The 26,027-nt window shown below is 35.4% G+C and overlaps 1 protein-coding gene across 6 annotated transcripts in view; it reads right to left on the reverse strand.

The window, feature by feature from the left end:
• Positions 1 to 24,392, reverse strand: part of SHROOM2 (shroom family member 2) — a 217,735-nt gene extending 193,343 nt beyond the window's left edge. For 3 of the 6 annotated variants that reach the window (XM_074300034.1, XM_074300030.1, XM_074300032.1), the window contains exon 1: positions 23,145 to 24,391. In XM_074300034.1, the coding sequence (XP_074156135.1) occupies positions 23,145 to 23,372 (228 nt within the window). In that variant the 5' untranslated portion in view covers positions 23,373 to 24,391. Of the gene's footprint in view, positions 1 to 23,144 lie in introns of all 6 variants that reach the window. The other 3 variants (XM_074300031.1, XM_074300033.1, XM_074300035.1) reach the window with 2 other exon arrangements.
• Between the last annotated feature and the right edge of the window lie 1,635 nt (positions 24,393 to 26,027).

The raw sequence follows: 26,027 nt of genomic DNA on the forward strand, positions 1-26,027 counted from the left end.
AAAAATCAAGTATATAAGTCTTAAGGTTGTGCTTCACCTACCTGGATCTCTATTTCCTCTTTAGTAAAATAAAGAAATAATCCTAGATAATCATTAAGTTCCCTAAAAGCTCCAACATTCAGTAAGTCTTAAAAAAAAAAAATGCCCCAAGGTATTCATTGCCCCATCACTGAATTCCTATTCTACTAACCTCTCACCTACAAAGGTTTCCTCATCTTATTCATATTCCCCAGAAATTAGAACAAAGAGCAACCGATAATCAACATTACATCAATATCCAAGCATTCAGCCTGAAGGAGATTTCTGTTATACATTACTAAATTGATCCACTATAGAATAATGATCATATGAGCCTTTTTTTTTTTAAAGCTTTCTTCTTTTTCCCCATCTAGTGTTCTAATAATTATTTAGTGACTTCAACTCACAAGAGAATGTGAAGACAGGAATAGAATGTCCTATGCTCTCCCTTGTATTCTGTCCAGGTGAATCCCACAAAAGATTCCAACACAAGGGCTATTGGGACAATAGTAATAAAAAGAAGAAAAGCAAGCGAAAGTAAAGTAGTATTGTCTGTGTTGCAAAGGTGGAAAGATTTTGACCACATTTTCCCAGGACAAAAATAGTGTCATTAACCTTGCAACAGGGAGTAGGGAAGAGGCTGGTTTTCCTTGGGCTTCATAACTTTAGTCCTAAATCACTTTTTCAGAAGCCATACTTAAGAAAATAGTGATGAGATTCTCTTTGTCCTGATTGCCTTGTTCTTTTTTAAAAATGAAGGAAAGCAAAGGAACAAAAGGGGAAAGTCTCTCAATATGTTCTCTCTATATTATACAAACTTAGTCCTTTGAGGGCACAGAGTAGTGAGTGCTCAGAAATGTTGAGCCAGTCTGTTCCCCAATCATGCAGGACAAGCCTGTGCAGGTGTGACAATCTGGTGATTCTAAAGAAGAGGAATGCAGACTTAGACCAATTCAGTAGAAGCTACTTCCTCCAACACCAGAGAAGGTCCTTAAATCATGTTTCCCCTGAAAGACATGAGAGACAGAGACATAGAGAGGGAGTTATAGGTTCTAGTCAAAAAAGAATGAAAGTCTATCTTTTGATGAATAAGTCTAATCAAAACAGAAAATTCAATCTATAATATTAGTATCAAACTTGACCAGACTGACACTTCCACCATTCTTATACACTTAAACATAATAAAATATCAAGAATATACCTGGAGTGAAACAGACAACTGCAAACTACAATATGAGGGAAGAACAGCTCTCTTTGTCCCTCTGTCTGTGATGACTATATGAATATTAATCTCTCTCTCACCAGCAGCACCACTTCCTTTTTTCCCCATGCCCATTTGCCTCAATGCAGCTCTAATATAACCAAGCCTCCAAGTCCCCAACTCCATCCTTTTCACCTAGCTAAACCCCATTATTTACTGGCATTAGATGTCAAATGTCATATAGTCACACATATGGTGTAGAAAAAGAATGAAAATTTGATGACTTTTTATACCAATTTTTATTGGAGACACTTTCAGAAAAATCCAAATAAGATGCTATTTGATAACTATAATGATACATACTGGATTACTTGCCATCTAGGGGAGGGAGTAGGGAAAAGGGAGAAAAAAAAATTTGGAGCACAAGGTTTTGCAAGGATGAATGTTGAAAAATATGCATGTTTTAAAAATAAAAAGCTTTATAAAAACAATAGCAACAATAGCAGCTCTAATTTATGTAGTGGTTTTTTAATGTTCAAAGTGTTTTCTTCCCAACAATCTTAAAACATAGCATAAATATTACTTTATTCTACAAATCAAGAAATTTGAGGTTCAGAGAGCTACCCCACTATTAAATGTCAGCTTTAACATATGAACTAAGGATCTCTCAACTAAGTCCTTCACATTTTCACTCCGTATATTTTATATTGTACTCCTGTTACTATGATCCAAAGGCACTGGCTTTTTTGTGTTCCCTCAACAAAACTCTTTCTCCCATGCACATTTGCTGACGCTCTCCAGGATTGGTATTGCTCTCTCTCAATCTCTGCTTCTTGGCTTCCCTTAAGTATCAGCTAAAATCTCACCTTCTGCAAAATGTTCCCATCTCCCTTAGTGTGAATTCATATCCACTAAGATTAGATTACTAGATAGATAGATATGTAATCTTGATTGCACCTAGTTGTTTGCATATTATGTAAGAGATTGAGCTCTTTGAAGGCTGGGCTAGTTTTTGCCTTTCTTTTTATCCAGTCTTGGAATTTATTAGTCTTGGAGCTAATAAAATGCTTTTTGACTTGGTCGTTCTCTTAAAAGGAAGAAAAACAGTACGGTAGGAACAGCTATTCAAGCCTACTTTACACTTGTAATTGAGTGGTACAGTAGATAAGGTGCTAGGCTTAGAGCCTGGAAAAGATGAGTTCAAATCCCAAAAAAATGTTAGCTGTGTGACCTTAGGCAAATCATTAAATTCTGTTTAATTAAATTTCCTCATCTATAAAATGAGCTGGAGGAGAAAATGGCAAATCACTCCAGTATCTTTGCCAAAAAAAAAAAAAAAAAAAAAAAAAAAAAAAAAACAACCCTCAAACCCAAATGGGTTCACAAAGAATTGGAACAAGTGAATAACACAACATTTGTAGAACTGTTAAAATATCACCCAATCTTACAGCAACAAATCACTGAGCACCTCTTCAATTTTAGATAACTCCTTGAACCAATGTGCTGACCAGGTCAACAGAAGAAGGCACCAACTCACCAACCATAATAATTTGTTTGGTTTGGTTTGATTATACCATTCCCCAAATTAAAATTAAAATTAAAAATTTAAAAATCTTCAATGGCTCTCTGTGATCATGTGGCAATGTAAGTAAATAAAAAGGAATGGTAAGATTCAATAAATATTCTTAATAGTAGGATCAGGCATGAAATTTTGGTGATGATGCAAAAAAATGATGATGCAAGAGTTTTGATTATTTGTAGATGGAAAAATAGTGGTCAATAACAAAATAGGCAAATTAGAAAAGGGGGCAAGTTTTGAAGGGAAGTCACTTTAAGGTGACTTTGAAGTAATAGGAGGACAACCCATAAACATAGATATCTAATAGGAAATATAGGAATTGGAGCTGAGGTAGATTAGAAATAGATATACTAATTTAGGTATTACCTGAATACCAGGTGATAATTTAAATGGCTGGAGTGGAAAACATTGACAATGAAGAAAGTATAGAGAAAAATGAGAAGAGAACCCAAAAACAGAGTCCTGGGGTAGGTGGGGATGCTAGGTTTCTCTCCAAGGTCATCTTAGATTTGCTTTGGTGGCCTGTATCTATATCCACATATATGTATATGTTGTCTCCTTATTAGAATATAAGTTCCTTAGAATTGCCCATGTTTAACCTATTTCAGATAGCTTGTTGTATTGGGGAAGGGAAGGATAGAGAAAAATTTAGACCACAAATTTTTGCAAAGGTGAATGATGAAAACTATCTTTGCATGTACTATTTTGAAAAATAAAATAATAAGTTCCTTGAAGGCAAGACTGTACCATTTTTATCTCTGCAACCTCAGAGTACAGTGTTTAGCTTAAAGTAGATACTTAACTTAATGTTTGATTGACACTCCTGAGCTCAATAATTTAAGTACTCACTCCAACTACACAGATCTTATCTAGATCTTCATTTTTCCATGTACCATTTTCCCAAAGTCTTCCATGGAATCACCCAATCTCCTGGCAGCTTTCATCTAGGTCTTTTAACATCATAAAGATTCAACTGCAGCATATGGCCTATCCATCTGTTGTCCTTTGCTACATGACCTACTTTTCCAGTCATGCATTTCTATCCCATATCTTTTGCATCTATTGATGCATACAAGTTATTGGAATTATGATGCAAACTATTTATGTCTACCATCTGTCATGACCCACAATTTTTTCCCCAGAGATTAAGGTGTTATAGTATTTGTAGTCATACAACATCACTGAAAGATTATTGATATTTATAATAATCTGCCAATATGTTTAAAAAAAAAAAACAACCTCATTTCAGAAAAACTGCTGGAAAAAGTAGAAAAGAGTATGGCACAAACTATGTATAAATCAACATTTCATATCATTTATCAGAAATTTGGGAAAACTTGTATTAACTGATGAAGTGATATAAGCAGAACCAAGAAAACAATGACCACATTTACATAAAGGCAAACAACATTAAAAGATATCACAAAGTTTAGATCAATAATGCTGGTCTTGATTCCATAAGAGAGATGAAAAAACACAGTTTCTTCCTCAGTAGTAAACCATTGATGAGGAATGAGGTATATATGGTTCAAGTATGGTCACAGTATTAGTCTCTATCTTTATTCTTTTTTTTTCCCCCCTGAGGCTGGGGTTAAGTGACTTGCGCAGGGTCACACAGCTGGGAAGTGTTAAGTGTCTGAGACAAGATTTGAGCTCGGGTCCTCCTGAATTCAGAGCTGGTGCTCTATCCACTGCACCACCTAGCTGCCCCCTCTATCTTTATTCTTATTGTCTTATGGATACTATTTAAAACATCCCCTTTATTGGGAAGTGCTTTTTTTCTCCTTCCTCAATTCCACCTCCTAGATTTCCCAAAGATTGGTTTCAATTCTTACTTTTTGCAGGAAGGATAAGGATAAATTCCCTCCCTCAACCTTGCACCCAAAACCTTTCCTCTGAAATTACCCTCTATCTATTAATATATAATTTGTATTCATGATTGTCTATCTTTTTCCCCATGAAAATTTAAACTCTTTTGAGGTCAAGAAATGTTTTTGTCTTTCTTTGTATCCCCAGTGTTCAGCATAGTGCCTGGAACATCATACATGCTTTAATAATTGCTTATTGATAGTACTTCTTCATCTTACTGTCCTTTTAAAATGTCTGTACAAGAAAGATATAGTAAAAAAAAAAAAAAAAAGAAAGAAAAAAAACTAACTAAATAGCCTGTTTAGCTACAAGTCATAGCCTAACAATAGATATTCTTTGTCAATCTCATTTTTCTTGTATGTATTTTTGAAACAATCTCTCAAAACTTCATGAACTTCATTAAGGAGCGCCTATAAAATGGAGATAAAGAGTTTCTTTCTACTTCCCATGATTTTTGTGAGGATAAAATGAAATATTTTTAAAGGGCTTTACAAACTTAGAAGATATATTGCCAAAATAAAGGAGCTTGACAAAAGATCCCCAAATCAATTCAAGCAAGGAAGCAAGATGACCACACACTGTTTTAAGGAATGCTTCAGCTATTATATAAACAAGGAATACATGGCTGAATATTTTTCTTGTTTTTGGAAAGGCTGCATACTGCACCATTAAAACAGATTCAGTCACAAAAAAGATCAAGAGGATTTAATTTATGTTTTCCCAAGATTTTTCCAGCATTGATAAAGTCTCAGAACTGAAAGTACAGAACTAAAATAGCTATCAACTGGCAGGTTATTGAACAATCCCTTTACCCCAAAAAAGTCAAAACTTTAAAAGGGAAATGGCCTCTCCAAAAAGTATATGTGAGCAAATAACCTACAATTTAGGGGAGCAGTTTTTAAAAATTCAACTATTTTTAATGAACAATATTTTATTTTCCTTCAACCTCCTCTAAAATTGGGAAGGGCAATAAAGCTTTTGAAACAAATACACTAAACTAATATCCTAAATTGGCTAAATTCAAAATATATGTCTTATTCTGCATCTTGAGTCCCTCACCACTGTCAAGTGTCACTTATCATCATTGGGAATCATGACTAATCATAAGGTTAAACAGAGTTTTCTTGTCTTTTAAAGTTGTTTGTTTTTTCAATATTTGTTATTCTATCAATTGTTCTCCTGAATTCATTATGGAGTTGTTTATATAAGCTTTTCCAGATTTCTTTAAGATTGTCTCTTTTGTAATTTCTTATGACCCAAATGAATTCCATTTCATTCATATACCACAATTTGTTCAATCATTCACCAATTGATGGACCATCCCCTCAATTTCTACTATATTTTCTACCACAAAAGAACTACTATGAATATTTTTGAACATATGATCCCTCTATCTTTGGAGAACAAACAATAGTACTATCACCTGGTCAAAAGGAGTACTCCTTTTAATGATTTTTGAGGCATGATTTCATATTCCTTTCTAGAATCACCAAATCTGGATTGGATTTGGCAAGACCAATTCACAGATCTACCAGCTACATATTAATGCATTTGTTTTTTCCCACATTCCCCACAACATTTTTTCTTATCTTTGCCAATCTACTGGGTTTGATATAGAAATTCAGATGTGCTTTTTCATTGGGCTGTTGATCTGTTAAATTTTTTCCTTTCCGAATTTCCTGATTATACTTTTTAGCCATATATGAAATGGGGAATTCCTTCTATATCCTCTATTAAAGAAATGTGCTGCAAACATTTCTAAAAGAATTATTATATAATAAGTGACATAGTGGATAGAGCACCAGCCTGAAGTCAGGAAGAGCCGAGTTTAAATCTGGTTTCAGACACTTTAATAATTCCTATCTGTGTTATCCTGGACAAGTCACTTAATCCCAATTGCCTCAGCCCCCCCCTCCCTCCCCCCAAAAAAGAATTTCATGTAATGTTTAACTATGAGATTAAAAATACTAACATAAATGTAGACATGTAGACATAAGGCAAAAAAAATTGAATAATGAAGATGTAAAGAATGAAAAAAAGCAATTATTAGAAAATAGAGCATCAAATTGACTCAATGAAGAGGAGAACCAAAGCATAGGCCAAAGAGGTACACAGGTGAATGGAAAATTTGATATTTCTTCACTTTTATAAGTGAAACAAGCTATGGGATCAGGTTCCTATTTTCCTCTGCCTTTCCTCATTGGCAAATAGTTCCCTGGATATGGGTGTAATTCTGGAAGGGTATAGAGCAGACTGACTCAGCTCTAATCTTCCCAGCCTATGTGTTGAAAGCACATATCTCAGGGTCAGTAAAAGGCATGTCTTTGTTTAAATTTGAATTTATGTATCACTTCCCCATTCGCTGTAGTTTTCCTGCTTAGAATCTAAGGTCACATTCTTAGTCAATGAGAATGAACCAGCAAGGAGGGGTTAATATTGCATCTAAGAACATATATATTGCCTGTACTCAGCGCCTCACTTTCAACCCTCATATGCTGATAGTGCTTCTCATGATAAACTAATAAACTTTCTCCTTACACCTTGAAAGATCTCCGAGATTTGTTGGATGGATTGCACAGGCAGTAACAGAGTGAAGGAAATGTAACTTGATGGTTGAGGTGATTTTATAGGAGATGGCAAAGATCAACAAAGTCTCTTGTGGCAATATATCCAATATTACACAATGACAACACAAAATAATCAAGGCCTACCAAAAAAAAAAAAAAAAAAAAGGTATCAAGATTCTATCTTGCAGAGCAGTAACATTCAATGGAAAATGGTCTTTACTTATGAGATTATTATTTTATAAAGATTTTTTAAGTATAAGGTCAGCTGATTTGAATACAAGGAATTGATTTAATTTTTTTGTTTTTACTTTGACATTGGTCATCTGTATTAATTAATTTATGCAAATTTGGATACATTAAATGAGTCTCAAAAATTATAATTTAAAAACATTTATAATGAAACAATCTTATAACATATATTCTCTTTCAATATTCAGATTTTTAAAAATTTGTTGGTTTATATTTATATTTATTAATCTAGTTAAAGAACATTATTTTCTTTTAACTGCTATAAATAGTTTCCATATTAATACTAAAGAAAAATTTTTAAAAGATTATCTAAGGTAACAGAGAAAACAAGTGGCAGACATAATCCAAAATATTTAAAATATCTCTAGTTGTCCTTTGGAATGTATTACATGGTATTTTGTTTTAGTTTTCTGGAAGAACACTCATCTATTCCATCTTATTTTTCTTAGACTAATATTAAAAATTAGCTTGCATTTCATAATTACACATTAACAAGTAGAGAAAGCCATTACATCACCTGATAAAAAAAGCAACTGGCCATAGAGAAAAATTCTATGCTGACCATCAAGAAATAATGGTATCTTTAGTTTGTCTCTCTTCCGCTTTTCAGCAAAATACCAATCTGTTACTTGTGTTTAAAAATAAATGAAAAATCAAAAGAATGACATTTGATTACAGGGTCAATAATTTTGTAAATTAAAATATTTGTCTAGGCCAGTGTCAGAGGGTATAAAATGATAGATACAATCTATAGAGCCAATAGAGAACATTTTTCTCTTTTGCCCCTTCTGTTGCACAACTGGTTAGTGTGGTACAGTATTGTGATTGCTTTCCTCCCAAATATTAGTTATTGCTAAAAAGAGGAAGAAAACACTAACTATACTAGCAGTAAAATGTTCATAAATATATTGGGGCACAATATATTTCATAAATATATTGGGAAACACAATAGATTCAAAACATTAGATGTTTTCAAGTCTAGAAACTTTTATTCTAGACCCAGAATATCCAAACGTGACTGAAATAATCAAAGTAATTTAAAAAAACATAGAAACAAAGGATTTGATTTTACAAATGTTAGTGTTTAACAGGGGCTTTATTTATTTATTTTTTGAGGATGCCATTCTATATAACAAGCTCAAAAAAACATGCAAAATGATGTTCAAAAACCACATCATTTTTATCTTCTGAGCAGGATTCACAAAGTAAAAATTCCCTTAAATTGTCAAAGTGTAACCTCATAGAAGACAAAAAATTAAAATAAAGCAGTAATGTCAGATTTATTCATATATTCAATTCCTAATTCTGTGTTGTCAGTCAAATCCCTTTACCGCTTTCAATTTAGGGTTTTCTCACTGATTACACTGATTAAAACAGTATTTTCACCACCTATTATATTTTATAGAGCTGTTAGGAAAGCTGTGGGAGAGAATACTGATCTTGGAATCATAAAAACTCCCTGATAGCTGTATGTCCCTACTCAAGTCACCTAAACCTCTCAGATTTTCAGTTTTGGCATCACTTATAAAATTAGGTTGTTCATAGAATCTACCTCTCAGGGTGGCTGTGACCATAAAACAAGATAATATATGTAAATGGCTTTGCAAAGTTTAAAGTGATAAATATTAACTAACAATATGAAAGTACTATAAACCTAAAAGTAGTACATAAAGATTAATTTTTATAATCTGGATCCAGGGAATGTTCCACAGAATAACTCCCAGAGCAACTTCAACCTACATCTACTAACACTAGTCTACACAACACTATTCTTTCATTAGAAACTATATCCATTAAGCTGCCTTTTTTGGATAGGTTTTGGTGAGTTGTTTTTTGCTTCTTTTTTTTTTTTTGGGGGGGGGGACGGACAACCAGTTGGATAGTTCCTAAACAAACTATGGAATTTAATGAAATGGCATAATTACACTATAATTCAAAAACTGAAAGACTTATACAACATATTTCAGAGTGAATATAAAATAAACATAATGACACAATTATATTTTAAAAGGAATCAACCTCCATTTGGAGGGCCAGTGATGACGCATGCTACCTAATTCCTTGACAGATAATGCTCTCAAAAAGTGCAAAATGAAACAAAGCATCTTTGGACAAAACAATGTGTAGATATTTGGTTTGGTCATACTTATTTTTTTTGCTAGGATTGCATATTTATTTTTTCTCTTTTTCATTTAGACAGAGAAAGAAGCTACAATAATGTTGCCCCTTTCCAAAAATGAAAAAAAGCAGGTCACTGAAGCATTTTTTAAAAATGCACAGAGAAAAATAGAAATAAGGAAGTTCAGAAGCTTTAAATTACCATGTTGAATATATTATACATATATACATATATTTTTAAAGCAAGCTGTAAATAAGAGATTTGTGATTTCACTTTTCTTTTTCTGTTCTACTTTGAATAGAAAAAGGCTCTTTTTTGGTGTTTGAATTCAGAATAAAAAATAAATGTAACAGAAGCCACAGTAAGAAGCAACAAATTGATCAAATGCTCTGATAATGTTAATAACATGATCAAAAGGAGACATCCTTTTAATAATCAATAAACTAGTGAAACAAAAAGTAATGTAATCCGCATTGAAATTATTCTGCTGTTTAAAAGTTCCTTTTGTGTTAAAAAAAAAAAAAAAAAAAAAAAGTTATCACCGTTGATAACTTGATGGACTTGGTTGGCTCTTTTCAACAATGAGGTGATTCAGGCCAATTCCAATAGACTTGTGATGGAGAGTCATGTGCATCCAGAAAAAGGACTGTGGTGACTAAATATAGATAATATTTTCACCTTTTTTGTTGTTTGCTTGCTTTTTTTTTTTCCTTTCTGATCTGATGTTTTGGGGGTTTTTTGTGTAGCATGATAAATGTGAAAATATGTTTAGAAGAATTGCACATGTTTAACCTATATTGGATTAGTTGCTGTCTAGGGGAGGGGGAGTAAAGGGAAAGAAGGGAGAAAAATATAGAACACAAAGTTTTCTAAGAGTGAATGTTGCATGTTTTAACATGTATAACATATATTGAATTATTTGCCATCTAGGGAAAGGGGTGGGAGGAAAGGGGAAATTTTGGAATACAAGGCTATATAAGGATCAATGTTGAAAAATTATCCATATGTTTTGAAAATAAAAAGCTTTAATAAAAAAAAAAAAAGTGAATGTTGAAAACTATCTCTGCACATTTTGAAAAGGTTTTTTTAAAGTTATCAACAACAGGTTAATTGTATGGTTATTCATAGTTTTCCTAAAAAGTGACTTGCCCAGGGTCACATGGCTAGGAAGTGTTAAGTCTGAGGGCAGATTTGAATTTAGGTCCTCCTCATTTCAGGGTTAGTACTCTATCCACTAAAACAATCCTCTTCTAAACCACTTCCATTGACAAAATTAAATATAAGTTCCATTAACTTCCCAAATGCAACCTCCTGGAGGGATCCCTGACAGAGAATTCCTTCCACAGCACCTATTTTGGAAGCTTCTCTGGGACATTTTGGCTAGAATCCACACCAGAAATGGATATTACTTACTATCCTAAACAGACAAGCAAGTAACTATTGGAGTCTATCTGCAGTGGTTTAAATATTGAAATTAAATCTATTTTAGACACTATAGTTAAACATGACAATGCAACGATGTATTTGTCTGATTAATTTTATGAAAACAACTCAAAATGTTCCTATTCTCAGAAACATTTTACTTTTGTTATGTTATATCTGTATATGATTTATTACTAATTACTCTTCAAAGTCTTTGTAGTAGCTGTTGGCCAGAAGCAATTCCAACTAGATCTTTTTTTTTTTTCCCCTTCAGGAAAGTACCATACCAAGCTTTACTCAGATGTTATGAATAATTGTCCTCAGAGAAAAAGAAATGCTTTTGCATAAAATTCTAGAATTATACATTGTAGGATCCAAACATGGCATACAAAATGACAAAATCTTTTTAAGTACTAGGATAATTTTTTTCCCTACAGATATTACTATCCAAATAGAAGCATACTAAATTTCTCAAAAATAGAAAGTATAAATTACGTCTATCTATATATTATATGTATATGTTATGGAACAGATAAAAGAAAAAAAAAAAAGATAGAAAGAGAAACATAGAAACAGAGAGACAGTGAAACAAGCCCATAACTATTTAATATAATGACTCCAAAACAGGAAATAGACCCATATTAAAAGATAATGTTACTCCAAATATAATTCAGGTAAAATTAAAAAGGCCAACACACAAAAACTTTTCCACAATAGTGTCTTAAGGGTTAATTTTGGATTTGTAATAGGGACTATCATTTGTAATACCTGCCTTTCAGGTCTGCAATCAACTCAAAAAAGCTTTGGTCAGATAAATAAATATATAGATAATAAATTGATAGACAAATTAATTCCTAATTGTAATCTTTGAAAAACAAATGAGTTCAAATAAACTTGAATAAAAGTCTATTCAGCATTTTTCTCCTGCTAAAGATAGTCAATTAACGTCATGTCACAAAAGTGCAATAAACAAAAGCGCTAGTGTGCTGACAAGGACTCTCTTAGATTTCAGTAAGAACTGCAGCTACAAATCCAAATTCATTTTTATGCTGACCTAGAACATTTTGGGGAAAAGGACAATTTAAAAATTCTCTATCCAAAGAGATATCTAGTACCTCACAAGTAAGGAAATGAATTTACTTAGTAATGAACACTGGATATAAGTGAAGAAATCCCAGCTCAATAGCTAATAACCTTAACAAACATGTGGAAGATTTAAATTTTTACTATTTATGTCACTCCTTATCATACTTTCATGTGAAGATAGGGAAAATTTTGTTAAGATATTTCTTTAAATCACAATTAAAGCATAAAGTTTTAATTCCTTGTGTTGCATAAGTATGATACATAGTTTATAGTTTTTGACTATAGTAATAATACCCTTACCATTTTTAGTACCTCCAGCCAAGTTAAATTAACAGCTGGGGAGGTGGAGTAGGAGGGAGAGAATCTAGCAATCAAAATGTAAAACCTCAAACTTGGCTTTAGTATATAGTTTCAGGAAAGTTGCCATTTCCCCTCATACTCCTTTTACTCAACACCCAACCAAATGATACTATGATGATGTGAATGTAGGAAAACACTGTGCATTGATAATGGAGGAAATTTAAATTGAGGTTTGGAAAAGTAACTTGTGGGCAAAGACTGTAGTTTTTCAATTTTGTATCCTCAATGTCATCAAACCTGGCACATGATACTTGTGTAGTAAATGTTGCAACTTAATTCAAAGCAATGCAGCAAGAAGAATAATCAGTTCTTCCACAAGTCTTTGTCCCATTCAGCAAAAAAGAGAAGAAATATTTCTCTTTCTAACTGTTATATAAGGAATATCTAGTAGAATACCATATTTATCTATCATTAAGGCCATAAAACAAGATATGATCTTATGAATTTTAGGAATTCTTAATTTGTCTATGTGTAGTTTCAGATTACCATCATGAAGACAAGTTGCCAACATTCTTAATAGTGTTCTAGAGTTGCATGTAGATGGTACTCCCACAGTTTTGTTGAATATTCAACTACCCCTAAAACAAATAACATAGATTTTAATGCCATTTTAATGCACGCAAGTGCATTAAAGTTACATTGTAACTCTAAAAAATAATATTTAAAATGATTTTGCCCAAACATTTATTGCTAAAATTTCTCAGAACCACTAAGTCACAAAATGTTGAGTAGAACGTACCTCAACAACTATTTTGTCCCAGCCTTACTCCCAAAAGAACCCTTATTACATTACCAAAAATTTTTCATCCAACCTTTGCTAAAAAATATCCATAAAGGAGGAGCCCATTATCTGATAGAGCATCCTATTATATTTTTGCATTGCTCTGTTGGGACATTTTCCCAGATATTTTAAATTTACTTCACTGCAGCTTCGATCAGTTGATTTCATATGGCCCAGCCAGATAAATCTGATCCCTCCTCCATCCATATTTTAGGATATACATGCACATTTACTTATTGCATTGAGATTAAAACAATGTAAGAGCATTCTAGAGAAGGGCCCTCCTAAAATACATGTGGTATGGTAGGAAGAAAACTGGGATCTTGTGTCAGAATACATTGGTTTGAGTGCCTAGTTCAAATGCTGCCTGCCCACAATGACAACTAACTTCACCTCTGTGATTTTCATTACCATCCTCTGTAAGATGAGTTGTGGAAAAAAATTATAAAGATTCTTTTCAACTCTAAATCTTATGATCTCCATTCCTCATTCTATATGGAGTCACTTAATAAATAACATCATAGTACACATGAATTCTGTCTACTTCCAAGAGACTCCATGCAATACAAAAAAAAAAAGCTTTCAATATAAGAAAGTCTAGTATTAAAGATCCTATCAAGTATCAATCTCATCTACCTTTAGACCCTTATTTCCCACTATATGGCCCTTACACTCTAGCCAAACTTGTACTTCTTTAAACATACCCCACACTTTCTAGTCTCTACACCTTCTTTCTATACTATTCCTGTTGCCAGGAAAGTCCTCTCTACAGCTCATCTCATTTTGTCCAAATTTTATCCATTCTTTTAAAACTGAGATTACAAATGTTATATCTCATCCATAAGGACAAAAATAAAGAAATATTCATGAAGGTGGCTTTCTTTGCTCTGAACGCTTTCAGCAATCTCCTTTTTTTTTTTTTTTTTTAATTTAATTTTTTGCTTGTACCAACTTCTGCATTCTGGCTTTCAAAGTTTCCTTATGAATCTTGTTGGGAGAGAAACATCAGAATATGGGGGGAAACCACAATAGAAGGGGAAAGAGTGAACATAAAGTGTTCATTTACATTCAGTCTCCATAGCTCTCTCTGGATATGGATGGTGTTTTCTATACAAAGTTTATTGAGATGGCCTTGAATCACTGAATTGCTGAGAACCAAATTTGTCATAGTAGATCATCACACAATCTCAGCAATTTTTCTTATAGCATTTTTCTTATTCTATCCTTAATCATATTTATCTTTGTATGTTTGTTTTATCTCTCCTACCAGATTACAAAGTCCCTAGAGAAAGGGAATATTTTATGTATCTTTGTATCCCCACTATTATCCCCAACTCCCATTATAATAACTCAGACTTTATTCTATTAAACTCTGTTCATCCAAAGAAACGAATTTAGCAACTCAAACTATATAGTGGTATATGTCAGAAGCATGTAACTTCAGTTGAAGAATCTAAGCAAGCAAAAATTGTACCAATAATTCCAGCACTCAGGACTGCTCTGACAAGAGCTCAAAGTCTTTAAGATTCGACTCAGCAAGATTTACGAAGTCCCTGCTATATATAAGGTATATTAGGTAAATAAATATGGTTGTGAATCCTCACATACATTCTGCTTTTGCTATGCTTAAAACATTCAATTAATCAATTTGGCCAGTGGGGGAAATCAATCCCCTTTAATAGATCAGAGCTGCTCAAATAACTATTTTACACAAGCATGACAGACTGCATCAATTATACATTAAAAAGTGTTGCCACAGCACCAAGAAAGAATGTAAGAAGTGATTTCCACAATGACCCAGCAAATCAGCATGGCTGTAAAAACCAACCAATCAGAAGCTGACTACTCCTCTAGAAACAGGCAGACTAGAGTCCAGGGAAACTACTTGAGAATCTCAGCTGTCCAGTTGAAACTGACTCTATATATTTGGGGAAAATGATATGGAGAATATGGCAGCAGAGAAGTACTGGGTATGATGAATAGAAAGTTGGATTTTAAACCAGGAAGATCTGAGTTCAAGTTCTAAATGACACATAATAAGTAATCCTGAGCAAGTCAATTAATGTCTCAGTACTGTAGACCAGCACTTCTCAAACTCTCTGGTCTTAGGATGCATTTCCAGTTTAAAAAATTACTGAGGATTCCAATAGCTTTTATTTATGTGTGTTATATCTACTGATATTTACTATGTTAGAAATATAAATAGATGCCTTTTAAAATATTTAATTCATTTTCAAACAGCAATAATAAAACATTAATACAAATAATATTTTTATGAAAAATAAGTATTATCTAAAACAAAAAATAAAGAATGGCATTTTTTCCCTTACATTCAAATCTTTGCAAATCTCATATCTTACTAAAAGACAGCAGGACTCTCAAGTATGCTTCTGCATTCAATCGATTGTAATGTTTTGTTTTGTTTGAAATATATAAAGAAAACTAGCTTCATACAGATATGTCATTGGAAAGGGAAGGAGAATTTAATAGCTTTTCCAGGCTATTAAAAACAAGATATCCCAAAGAAATACTAAAGAGCGGAAAGGGACCTGTATGTGCCAAAATGTTTGTGGCAGCTCTTTTTGTAGTGGCTAGAAACTGGAATATGAATGGATGTCTATCAATTGGAGAATGGTTGGGTAAATTATGGTATATGAAGGTTATGGAATATTATTGCTCTGTAAGAAATGACCAGCAGGAAGAATACAGAGAGGCTTGGAGAGACTTACATCAATTGATGCTGAGTGAAATGAATAGAACCAGAAGATCGCTGTATACTTCAATGTTGTATGAAGATGTATTCTGATGGAAGTGGATATCTTCAACATAAAGAAGATCTAACTCACTTCCAGTTGATCAATGATGGACAGAAACAACTACACCCAGAGAAGGAACACTGGGAAGTGAATGTAAATTGTTAGCACTACTATCTATCTACCCAGGCTACTTATACCTTAGGAATCTAATATTTAATGTACAACAAGAAAATGGTATTTACACACATATATTGTATCTAGGTTATATTGTAACATATGTAAAATGTATGGGATTGCCTGTCATCAAGGGGAGGGAGTAGAGGGAGGGAGGGGATAATTTGGAAAAATGAATACAAGGGATAATATTATAAAAAAAAAAATTACTCATGCATATATACTGTGAAAAAAATATATAAATAAATAAAATTTTAAAAAAAGATGACATTGAATTTAAAAAAAAAAAACCAAGATGTACATGGTAGAGTCATGGTTTCTTACACAATCCTGCTTTTCTGTATATTTGTATATGGAAATATACAAATATACAATAATTTTCGATATTCATCTTTGCTATTATACCAAAACTTAACAGTGATTTCTTAAAATGTGAATTATAATTCAGATTCTGAAACCATATCAATAAATAAATGAGAGTAAAAAGGGAAGTTTTATTATTTATTTAAGCTTTAAAGAAAAGTTTTAATTTCTCAGTCCGCACTTTTGGAACTTTTGTTAGAGGAAGGTTCCTTATCTGGAATTCCTCATATAAATAAAATCACAGAACCTAACCCTCTCCAAAAGATATGGATACAAGAAAACAAAATACAAGACAGACCACCTAAGGGCAAAAGCCAGTTCCAAAGTGCTCCAGGGAAGGCATGCTCATTTTCAGCTGTGGAAAAGATGGTTTCATGGAGGGGTTGGCGCTTGAACTGGGTCTTGAAGGAAAAAGATGAAGTACATTCCAGGAATATGGTACAGCCTTCATGATCACAGAAAGATCAAAGATCATAGGAAAGAGGATGAAAACATTTTACAAATAGCTGTCTTTCTTGTTTAGAACATAAAATATGTGAGAGAATAAAATAAAACTAAAATGGAAAGATAGGCCAGAGTCAACTTTGGACAACACTAAATACCAAAGTAAGAAGAATTAAAAATAAAGTGTGTGTATCCATTAATTGAGGAATGGCTGAATAAATTCTGGAATATGAACATAATGAAATACCATTAAAACATAAGGTATGCTTTGGAATCTAATACTTAACGTGCAACAAGAAAATTGGATTAACACACATATATTGTATCTAGGTTATACTGTAACACATGTAAAATGTATGGGATTGCCTGTCATCTAGGGGAAGGAGTAAAGGGAGGAAGGGGATAATTTGGAAAAATGAATACAAGAGATAATGTTATTAAAAAAATTACTCATGCATATATATTGTCAAAAAAAATTATAATTATTAAAAAAAAATAAGGTATGCAAAAGGATTCAGGACACCATTTGGGGGGAGGGGGAAATATCAATGAAACACATAAATACCAAGAGAAAAGTAAAAGGAAATTCAGAAGGGGAAACAATGTTGATACTACCATGTTTAAATTAATATATACTTTAAAAAAACAAGATGTACAGGATAGATTTATGATTTCTTATATAATCCTGCTTTTCTGACATTTGTATGTGGAAATATTAATATTTGCTGATGACAAGTTTAAAACATTAAATTTTTATTTTTAAAATAGCAAGTTAGGAAGTATAGCTGTTATGACAGTAATATAAATTTGAGTTAGAAAAAACTTTCTTAATGAAATTAAGCTTTAGAGAGGATAAGTAAACTGCCCAAGGACAGAAAAGGAGTTACTAACAAATATGGAACTTGAACCCAGGTCCTAAAACTCCAATTCCAGCACTCTCCACTTTACCATGGACCATAGCATATAAAGAAAGAAAAAAATGTCTAAGAAGACAAGTGACTCAGCAAAGCTGCCCACTCATTTCCAAAATGTCAGTAGAGTTCATCCCATGCTTTGACAGTAAATGCAAAATTTTTTTTCTCCAGGACTTTTGGATCCAAAAGATCTCCAATATATTAATTGATAGTATGTAAGCCTCCAAAGAAGTGAGGCCATTTCTAGGGTTTATGCCATCCATTGACTACATGCTAAGTGATTGAAAGTATTACAATCCATATCACCAATATTCACTCACTCCAATAATGACCCATTTCCTCAAGGTCAGCCTAAAAACCACACTAGGGTATAGACAAGTATTGGAAAGAATTTTAAGATAAAAGGATCAAGGCAAATTTTATGGAGTTATTCCTCTCCTGAGGCACTTTTAGGTAATACTACTATTATTAAAGCTAGGCACCTCACATTTTAAGAGGTCAACTGGGAACTGGGCCTCATTCATACTAAAACATTCCTCTAACAGCAGGGTGCTTGCTAACACCAAACCAGTGTATTTAATACTTATTCTGAATGCCTTCTAATGAATCACCAGCTATCATTTCCTGTAGCATTTCCTTTTCAAGAATTGACCAAATCTAATTTAGTTTAGTAGGATAAGTGAGAGAGATGTGTGAACAAAACTTTTGAATAAATTATAACTCTTATCTAATACAAAAATGAAGTTTCTGACTCCATGGAAGAAGACATGGCACTGATGTTTTTTTCCCAAAGATGGGATGGATTTTTCTTAAATCATTCATGTTCTACCCACAAGCACCTTTTAGAAATTAGGCTCTTTCTACATTAAATTCAATGAATAATTTTAAATTATGATCATTTTCATTTCACAGTATCACAGGTATGACAGATTAGCGTGAAATACCATGGTTCTCTATTTGTACAGATGCTAACCAGTCAAAGTACATTCTCTGAAATACCAACTATGACAGAGTGAAATGTAAATATGACATAAAATATGGTTACTTTGTAATACCTGTCCTCATACCTGTATGATAAATGAGCTTCAATGTATTTCATCCTTAGTCACATTATCTGAAATCTTTATCCATAGTTTATGAATATTGAGATTTATTTTTATCCATTTATCTTTATCCATAGTTTATGAATATTGAGATTTCTCTAATCTTTAGATTCACATGTAAAAGAAGTTATTCATACCAATTTCAGGCTACAAATTTCCTTACAATATTTAGGGTTCTGTATTTTGTTAACCCCTTTTATTAGAGGATCTTGCTATGCTTTACATACATTCTCTCCTGAATTCCTAGGATGCCACTCTAAAGTAAGGTAGTATACATATAACAGAGACCCCCTCAGACTACCCATGTCCACATACTATATCCCAGCAATAAATTCTAGCTTTTTATGAAGAAAAACTTACAACCAAGCAATTATTTCTTTCCTTCTTCTTCAGACTACATAATACAAATGAAGCAAGTATTTGTTTTAGTGTTTGCTATGTAAATAAAACCCTCTGCCATCACCAGAGCTTGGGATCACTGGACTTAGAAAGAAAATGCCTTTCACAAAAACATTTATGTTACCAGATGTCCCTAAACATACCACCAAAAAGGTTAAATGAGACTTGAGGGAAGGGAGAACAGGATGAATAAAGGTATTTTGGACATTTATATATAAAATTCAAGTTTAGTTCTGATCAGTAATTGTAAAATTTCAAAAGACTAAAGGTACATATTTCTGGAAAAAGGATCAGGATACAATGCACACTACTGTAGTATCAAGTAAAAGATGTAGGTTTTAGTCTTCTACCAATAGGAAAGATTTCTGGTTGATCCAAGGCAAATCACAGGTTGAGAGATGCCCTACTCCCATTTTACAGATGTCTTAAGACTCAGAGGTCAAAATGTCAAAAGGTCTACAGATCTAGAATTAAAGGGACCCGAGAGGCCATCTTATTCAACCCCTCACATTACCGAGAAAACTGAGGTCAAGAAAGATTAAGTGGGTTGCTCAAAATCTCATGGTAATAAAAGCATCAGAAGAATCTGAACATGGGACCTGGTACACTAGAGTCAATGCTACTTCTACTGTACCACTTATAGTAGAACTGCCTCCTGGGTCTTGATCTTGAAAATTAAAACTCAAGGGGCAGCTAAGTGGCACAGTGGATAGAGCACCAGCCCTAAAGTCAGGAAGACCTGAGTTCAAATTTGACCTCAGACACTTAACACTTCCTAGCTTTGTGACCCTGAGCAAGTCTCTTCCCCCACTTGCCTCAGAAAAAAAAAAAAAAATTAGAACTCAGAAAACTCTTATTAAGCACTATGTATAAACTGGACATAACATTTTACCTGTCTGAAATCAAGGCAACTTGATCACTTACAAATCAAACATAGAACATTTACAAACACATACAAAAATTAATTATTCAGACCTAGATAACAGAAAAAAGGAGAAATGAGTAGTGTTATGCCAATTTTGATCAAACAAGAAATGTTCATGCAAAACTGAAATAGCCAGAAATAACCATTTCCATCTATCAATCAAGTATAGTAATCACAAGTTTGGAAGTGCCAAGCATTAGACTAAAGATTGAGAAATATAATCTGAGATCAGTTAGAAATAGGGACTATTCCTATGATTTCATTAGTAGAGGCAAATTCTGAGTGAAGAAACACCTTTACCACTGAATGGTTGGCACCTTCTCTACAACTTAAAATTACAAATTTGACTAACTACTGAGAGAATAAGAGGGTTCAGACTCACAGGGCCAGGTCCTTCTGACTTCATGGCTAACTCCACAGCCATACATCCACTAACACAACCTCGCCAACTCATAATTTGTTGGATTTTAAAAAATAATTCACTTGTGAGACTACCATACCTCATTTATTCAAGATCCTGAATCAACATAGTAAGCAAAGAAATAAATAGCATATTACCTACCTGACTATAAGGGATTATGTATATTTTAATTCTAAATTCCATCTCAATGATTCCCACAAGAATTTTTAACCAAGATGAAAGAATTATAGCAAACTGCCAAACAGTACTGTCAAAGTTCTTGCCATGTATACAGTCCACTAGGTTTTACTGTTCATTCCCCTACTTCCTAGAGTTCCCTGGAAAATAAGAGCATCTGCAACAGGCAAAGTAGAGACATATATGAATATACAAAGTAACTTGGAAAAATTAGGGTGAGGCATTGAGGTTCTTCTGACCGTTGTTGTTTTTTACTGTAATGTCAAATTGAAATTAGAAACTAATTTATGCTTTTTTTAATGAACATACAATGAGATATTCGTATCTTAATACACTACTACAATCAAGTATAAACAATGTTGTTCTAATGTTTGTAGACTCTTGCACCTTTCTATGCATTGTATTGCATTATATATTTTAAAAAACAATGTACATAAATACACGTGAGTGTATTAATTAATTAGCATAAAGGTTATTAATTAGGAATACTCATTAAGATAGTTGATATTGGCCTAGTAGTGCACTGATGCTTAAAGATAATTATAGATATAAATTTGCATGTGTGAATACACACAATACACACTGGTTCAATATACAACCATTTTACTGCTGCCCACATTTTTGGAAAGGATATAATTAAGTAAATTTAAAATGAAATATAACTATTCAGGACAACAGCTATGGCCACTTTTCTACGTGGTAGATAAATTCAAAATTGCATTAAGTAAATCACCCAGGGGAATTCCCTATTGTTGCACACCTTCACAAAGACATGGAAAGACTTACAGTCACATTTGAGTAATTTGGGTAACAAAGCAACACCCCTCCCTAGACTATAGTCATTTCAAGCACACAAAGTTAGGGCTCACTGGAATTCTTCCGGCTGTGGGGAGGAAGGAATGTAGAGAAAACCAGTAAGTCACCTTCAAAAGCTGCTGGGAGCCAACAATTTTTACATTTTAAAAGGGACTTTGGCCCTTTAGTAAGCTCCAGCCAAGGTCTCCACTTGAAAATCAACCTGTAAGCCATTTAAACCGGGGAGTTGCTTTATATAAATATAATTAAGCAAAACTAGAAACTGCACATTCAAATATATTTTTATCTTATCTTTGAGTTGCAGAGGAACAAAGAATTGAGGTAAGTTTTCTTGTATCTTGTTTTACAGGTTCAGCTGAAGTATAACTGTCCAAAAAGCAACCCAAACCACCACCAAAAAGTCAGGAAATTTTCCTTCCGGTGAATTGAAAGCAATGGAAAAAAAATTTCTGGAACCATACTTGGGGGGTGGAGGGAGCTTAGGTGTTCTATACAAGTTGATTATTGAAATCAGGAAACTGATAGCATTGATCAATAGTAATGAGGGCTCAGTGCATATCTATATTTTGATTAAAAATAAGAGGCAGGAAGTAGTCCCAATAATTTTGGGTTTAGCTATGAGATGGGAGGGGCCTTAAGAACCTCAGATCCACTGCAAAAAGTCTTCCTATCCCTCTTCTACCTTTCCTCCCGTCTCACCCCAAATCTTGGCAACAGAGCTCCTAAGAACACCTTGTTGCCTTTTCAATACAGGTGCAGGCCACTGACAGGGAAGGGAGGGGAAAAGGTGTAAAATGCAAAACGTCGGTGCACTACAGGAGGAGCGGAGATACAAATGGGTGCCACCGGGCCGGGGGGGAGGGGGAGCGGTCAGGGCGTTGGAACCCCAGCCCATAGCGGTATCTCTCGGGGCAGGGGACTGAGAGAAAACCTCCTGTCTGATAAAAGAAAAACAAAACTCGAAATCAGAGTGGAACTTCTTTTTACACTCACCTACTGGTTCATTTAACAAAGTGATGTGTATGATCCTTTAAATCCTCAAGCAAAATCCATAAGTCACGCTCCTCTCCAATGTAATGGCTTAACTCGTGCACTACTCCCCTCCCTGGGAAAACTGCACGACTCTCCCCACCAACCCTCCAGGCTAGTTCACTGGGCATTAGTACTGGTAATCACTAAGTATCATTGTGGATCCCCGGTCGGCGGTTGTCAAGGGGTGGAAGAATAAGGAGGCGCGCAGAGAAATATCACAGACAGAAGCAGCAGCTTCAAGAAACTTCTGGAGTTCATCACCCCAGTGCCCAACCCTAGTGAAAAATGATGGTTTTGAGCCAGAGTCCCTTCCCTCCCCGATCTTTCCCAAGGTGAAAACCTTCGCTTAAGCCCCGGGTGCTGACTTACCTTCGTGATGATGAGAGGTTCTCCGTGTTCCTTTCCTCCTTTCAAGGTGAATCCCCAGGGAGCCCCCCCAGTCAGCAACACTTCCACCAGCTTGTGTCCGTCGGTCCCTCTGGGCTCCAGCACCATCAGCAGAGGCTGTGGCGGCTGCCCCGGATCCGAGAACAAGGGCGTGAGTCGGGGATCTTTGTCTGGGAATCGCTCCTGCCGACGGGTCTCCGCGTTCTCCATGGCGCTCCGGAGGCGCAGCGGCTGCGAGGGCTCGCCTCCCGCCCCAGCGCCCGGAGCAACTTGCCCGCGGGACTAGGAGCCGCGGAGCAGTGACCACCGGTCCCAGCCCGAGTCCATGAATGGTGCGCGTAACCAGCACTCCCCCCTCACCTCGCAACCCCTTCGTCTCCGGCCTCCTCCCCCTCCTCTCGCTACTCCTCCTCCTTTCTCCTGGCCCAGATCCGGTTTTATTTGGCCAAAAGAAGGGAATGAAGGGATGGAGGAGGAGACTGAGGGTCTCGGGCTAGCTGCTAGCCACCAAAAGGAATTTACAAACTTGAGCAGCAACTTCTGGAAAGCGTGATCAAGTCATAAAAGCAGAAGGGGGAAGGGGAATAGGAGGAGGGGGAGAAAAGGGTGCGTGCCAGCGTGATGTGGGGCGTGTGTGTGTGTGTGTGTGTGTGTGTGTGTGTGTGTGTGTGTGTGTGTGTGTGTCCGCCCCTTCGTGTCAGTAGTCGGGTCTGCTCTTCAGGCAGCGAGGGCCAACTAGGAGGAAGGGGGAGGGGAACCGAGGGACAAATAGCTGGGAGGGGGAGGGGGCAAATTCAAAAAAGGATTTGCTTTAGCACCCGGGAGGGTGGGAGCTGGAGGGAACTCCACTTAGAGTTTCTTTAACTTCCTTAAAATCCAATTTCCCCAAGAGGATTGGACTCTCCTCCCCTAAGGGTCTGCAAATCGATAACTCTCTCCTTCCTCCCTTGCAGCCCAGGACTGCTGACTCCAGGGCAACTAGAACCCTGCTCTCTTGTTTTCCACGTTTCCCTTTCCGTCTGCCCAGCGCTGTGACTTCTGGGCTTCTAAGGGCTGGAGCTGCTGCTGCCTCCGCCCCAGATCATCCTGGGTCATCAGTACCAGAGGGCAAGGGAAAGGCAGGTGAAGCGTGCCAGGTCTCCTGCCCACCACCCTCTTCCTTCTCCAAGCTCTTCGGCCCAAAGTGACTAAATTAGGGATTCTCTTAAGCGCGAAAGGACTGAGCAAGACCCCAACCCCACACTTCTTTCAATTCTTTTCCCCCACCTCCCCCCTCCCCACTTTCTCCGGGATTAGGTTGAAGCCCCAGGCCATGCTCTGAGGAGCCAAGGTTCAGAGTCCCAGGAACCAGGCCTTGAAGCGATAAAGGGCGGGGAGTGGGACGGAGTGAAAGAGGCTTTGGAGACGGAGGAAGAAAGGAGAGGGGGTGAGAGGGAGAGAAGAAGGTGGGAGAACAGAGATTGGTCAAAAGTAATTTGTAGGGAAAAGAAAGTGTAGTGAAGGCAGGACTTCAGTAGGTGTCCCAAGAGCAGAAGGAAAAGAGAAGAGTCCAGGGGAGAGCATCGTAGGTGTTCCAAAGCTCCCTCTGGGTAGCTAGCCCTCCATCTTGGGCTCGTGGTAGACTCCTCCCCATCTCTGTCCACAGAGATACCTGCGGGGACCTGGAAAGGCCCGCCTTCCCCCAGGCTTCCTTTACCTCCCACTTCCTTTGTTTCGGTCTGTCTACCTCCACTCGCCAGGTTTCTAGCGCTACCTGTGGGAGGAGCCACGTGGAGGTAGGCCTGGGGCTGGAGAGTTCCGAAGTCCCCTGGTGAGCTAGGAGTCGGAAACTGGCTGCTAGGCTGGAGTGGGACTCGCAGGTGCGGGATACACAAACTGCGTCTTGGGAGCGTCAGGAAACTCCCTAGGAACTTCTTATTTAAATTTTATATTTTAAAATATCTACTGCGTGCACTAACAAGAAAGGTGTTTCTATTTTTAGAAGTGACGTTCCCTATTTTTGAACCGCAAAGATTAACGGCTTAATTCTCCTCCCTCGCCTAACTGAATCAAGTTGTTTTTTTTCTTTTCCTCAGTAGGTTATCTCCCCTCCACAGTTTTTAAAGGAAATACTCTCCAAATTTTTCTAATTTACCAAATAAATAAACATTCCTCCTTACCCGAGCCCCATTGATCAGTATGGAACAAACCGAGCCCCCAACCACACCTGTTTCTTTATAAGAGAAGTGTTTTCATTATAATGAATTCAATATAGTGTCATGTCTGATATTTTCTAAAACTCCATCCAGAAAACTGCCCCACTGAGAAATATCTTTAGAGACAAGACAGAACAAGAATGATTTACTAGCATCTACAACAAAAATTCCCATCCTTACCACAAATTTCCCCCTTCACCTCCTAAGATTATTATGTACAATTTTATAATCTTTTCATGCAGATATATTTACAATTGGGGAAGCCTTTTCATTTATAAATTCATTTTTGCTCATAACATTTGTGCCATTAGCACAATTTCGTGGCATATATTTATCTCATGAAAAGACTGAGTGGGAATTTTTCTTGGGATTTGAATTTAATTTTAAATTAGAAGATAGTTGATGGAAAATATAGCCACCTCTTCTAACACCTTTCTAACTTCATAACAGTTCAAAGCCCAAAGAATTGTATGTATATAGAGATATTTAGATACTATATAAATAATGTTTTTAATCCTCTTCATAGAAACTTTAAATGTAGCTTGAATTTGAGGCTAATAAAAGACTTTTTATTTTTTACAAAACCATTATTAATTCTTTCTGTTTAATACAGCATTTAATTTCAGTATGTAGCTTTAACTGTTAATTTTTTTCCCCTAATCATTAGTCT

Source organism: Sminthopsis crassicaudata, chromosome 3 (genome assembly GCF_048593235.1).
Source record: "Sminthopsis crassicaudata isolate SCR6 chromosome 3, ASM4859323v1, whole genome shotgun sequence".
NCBI classification, from domain to species: Eukaryota; Metazoa; Chordata; class Mammalia; order Dasyuromorphia; family Dasyuridae; genus Sminthopsis; species Sminthopsis crassicaudata.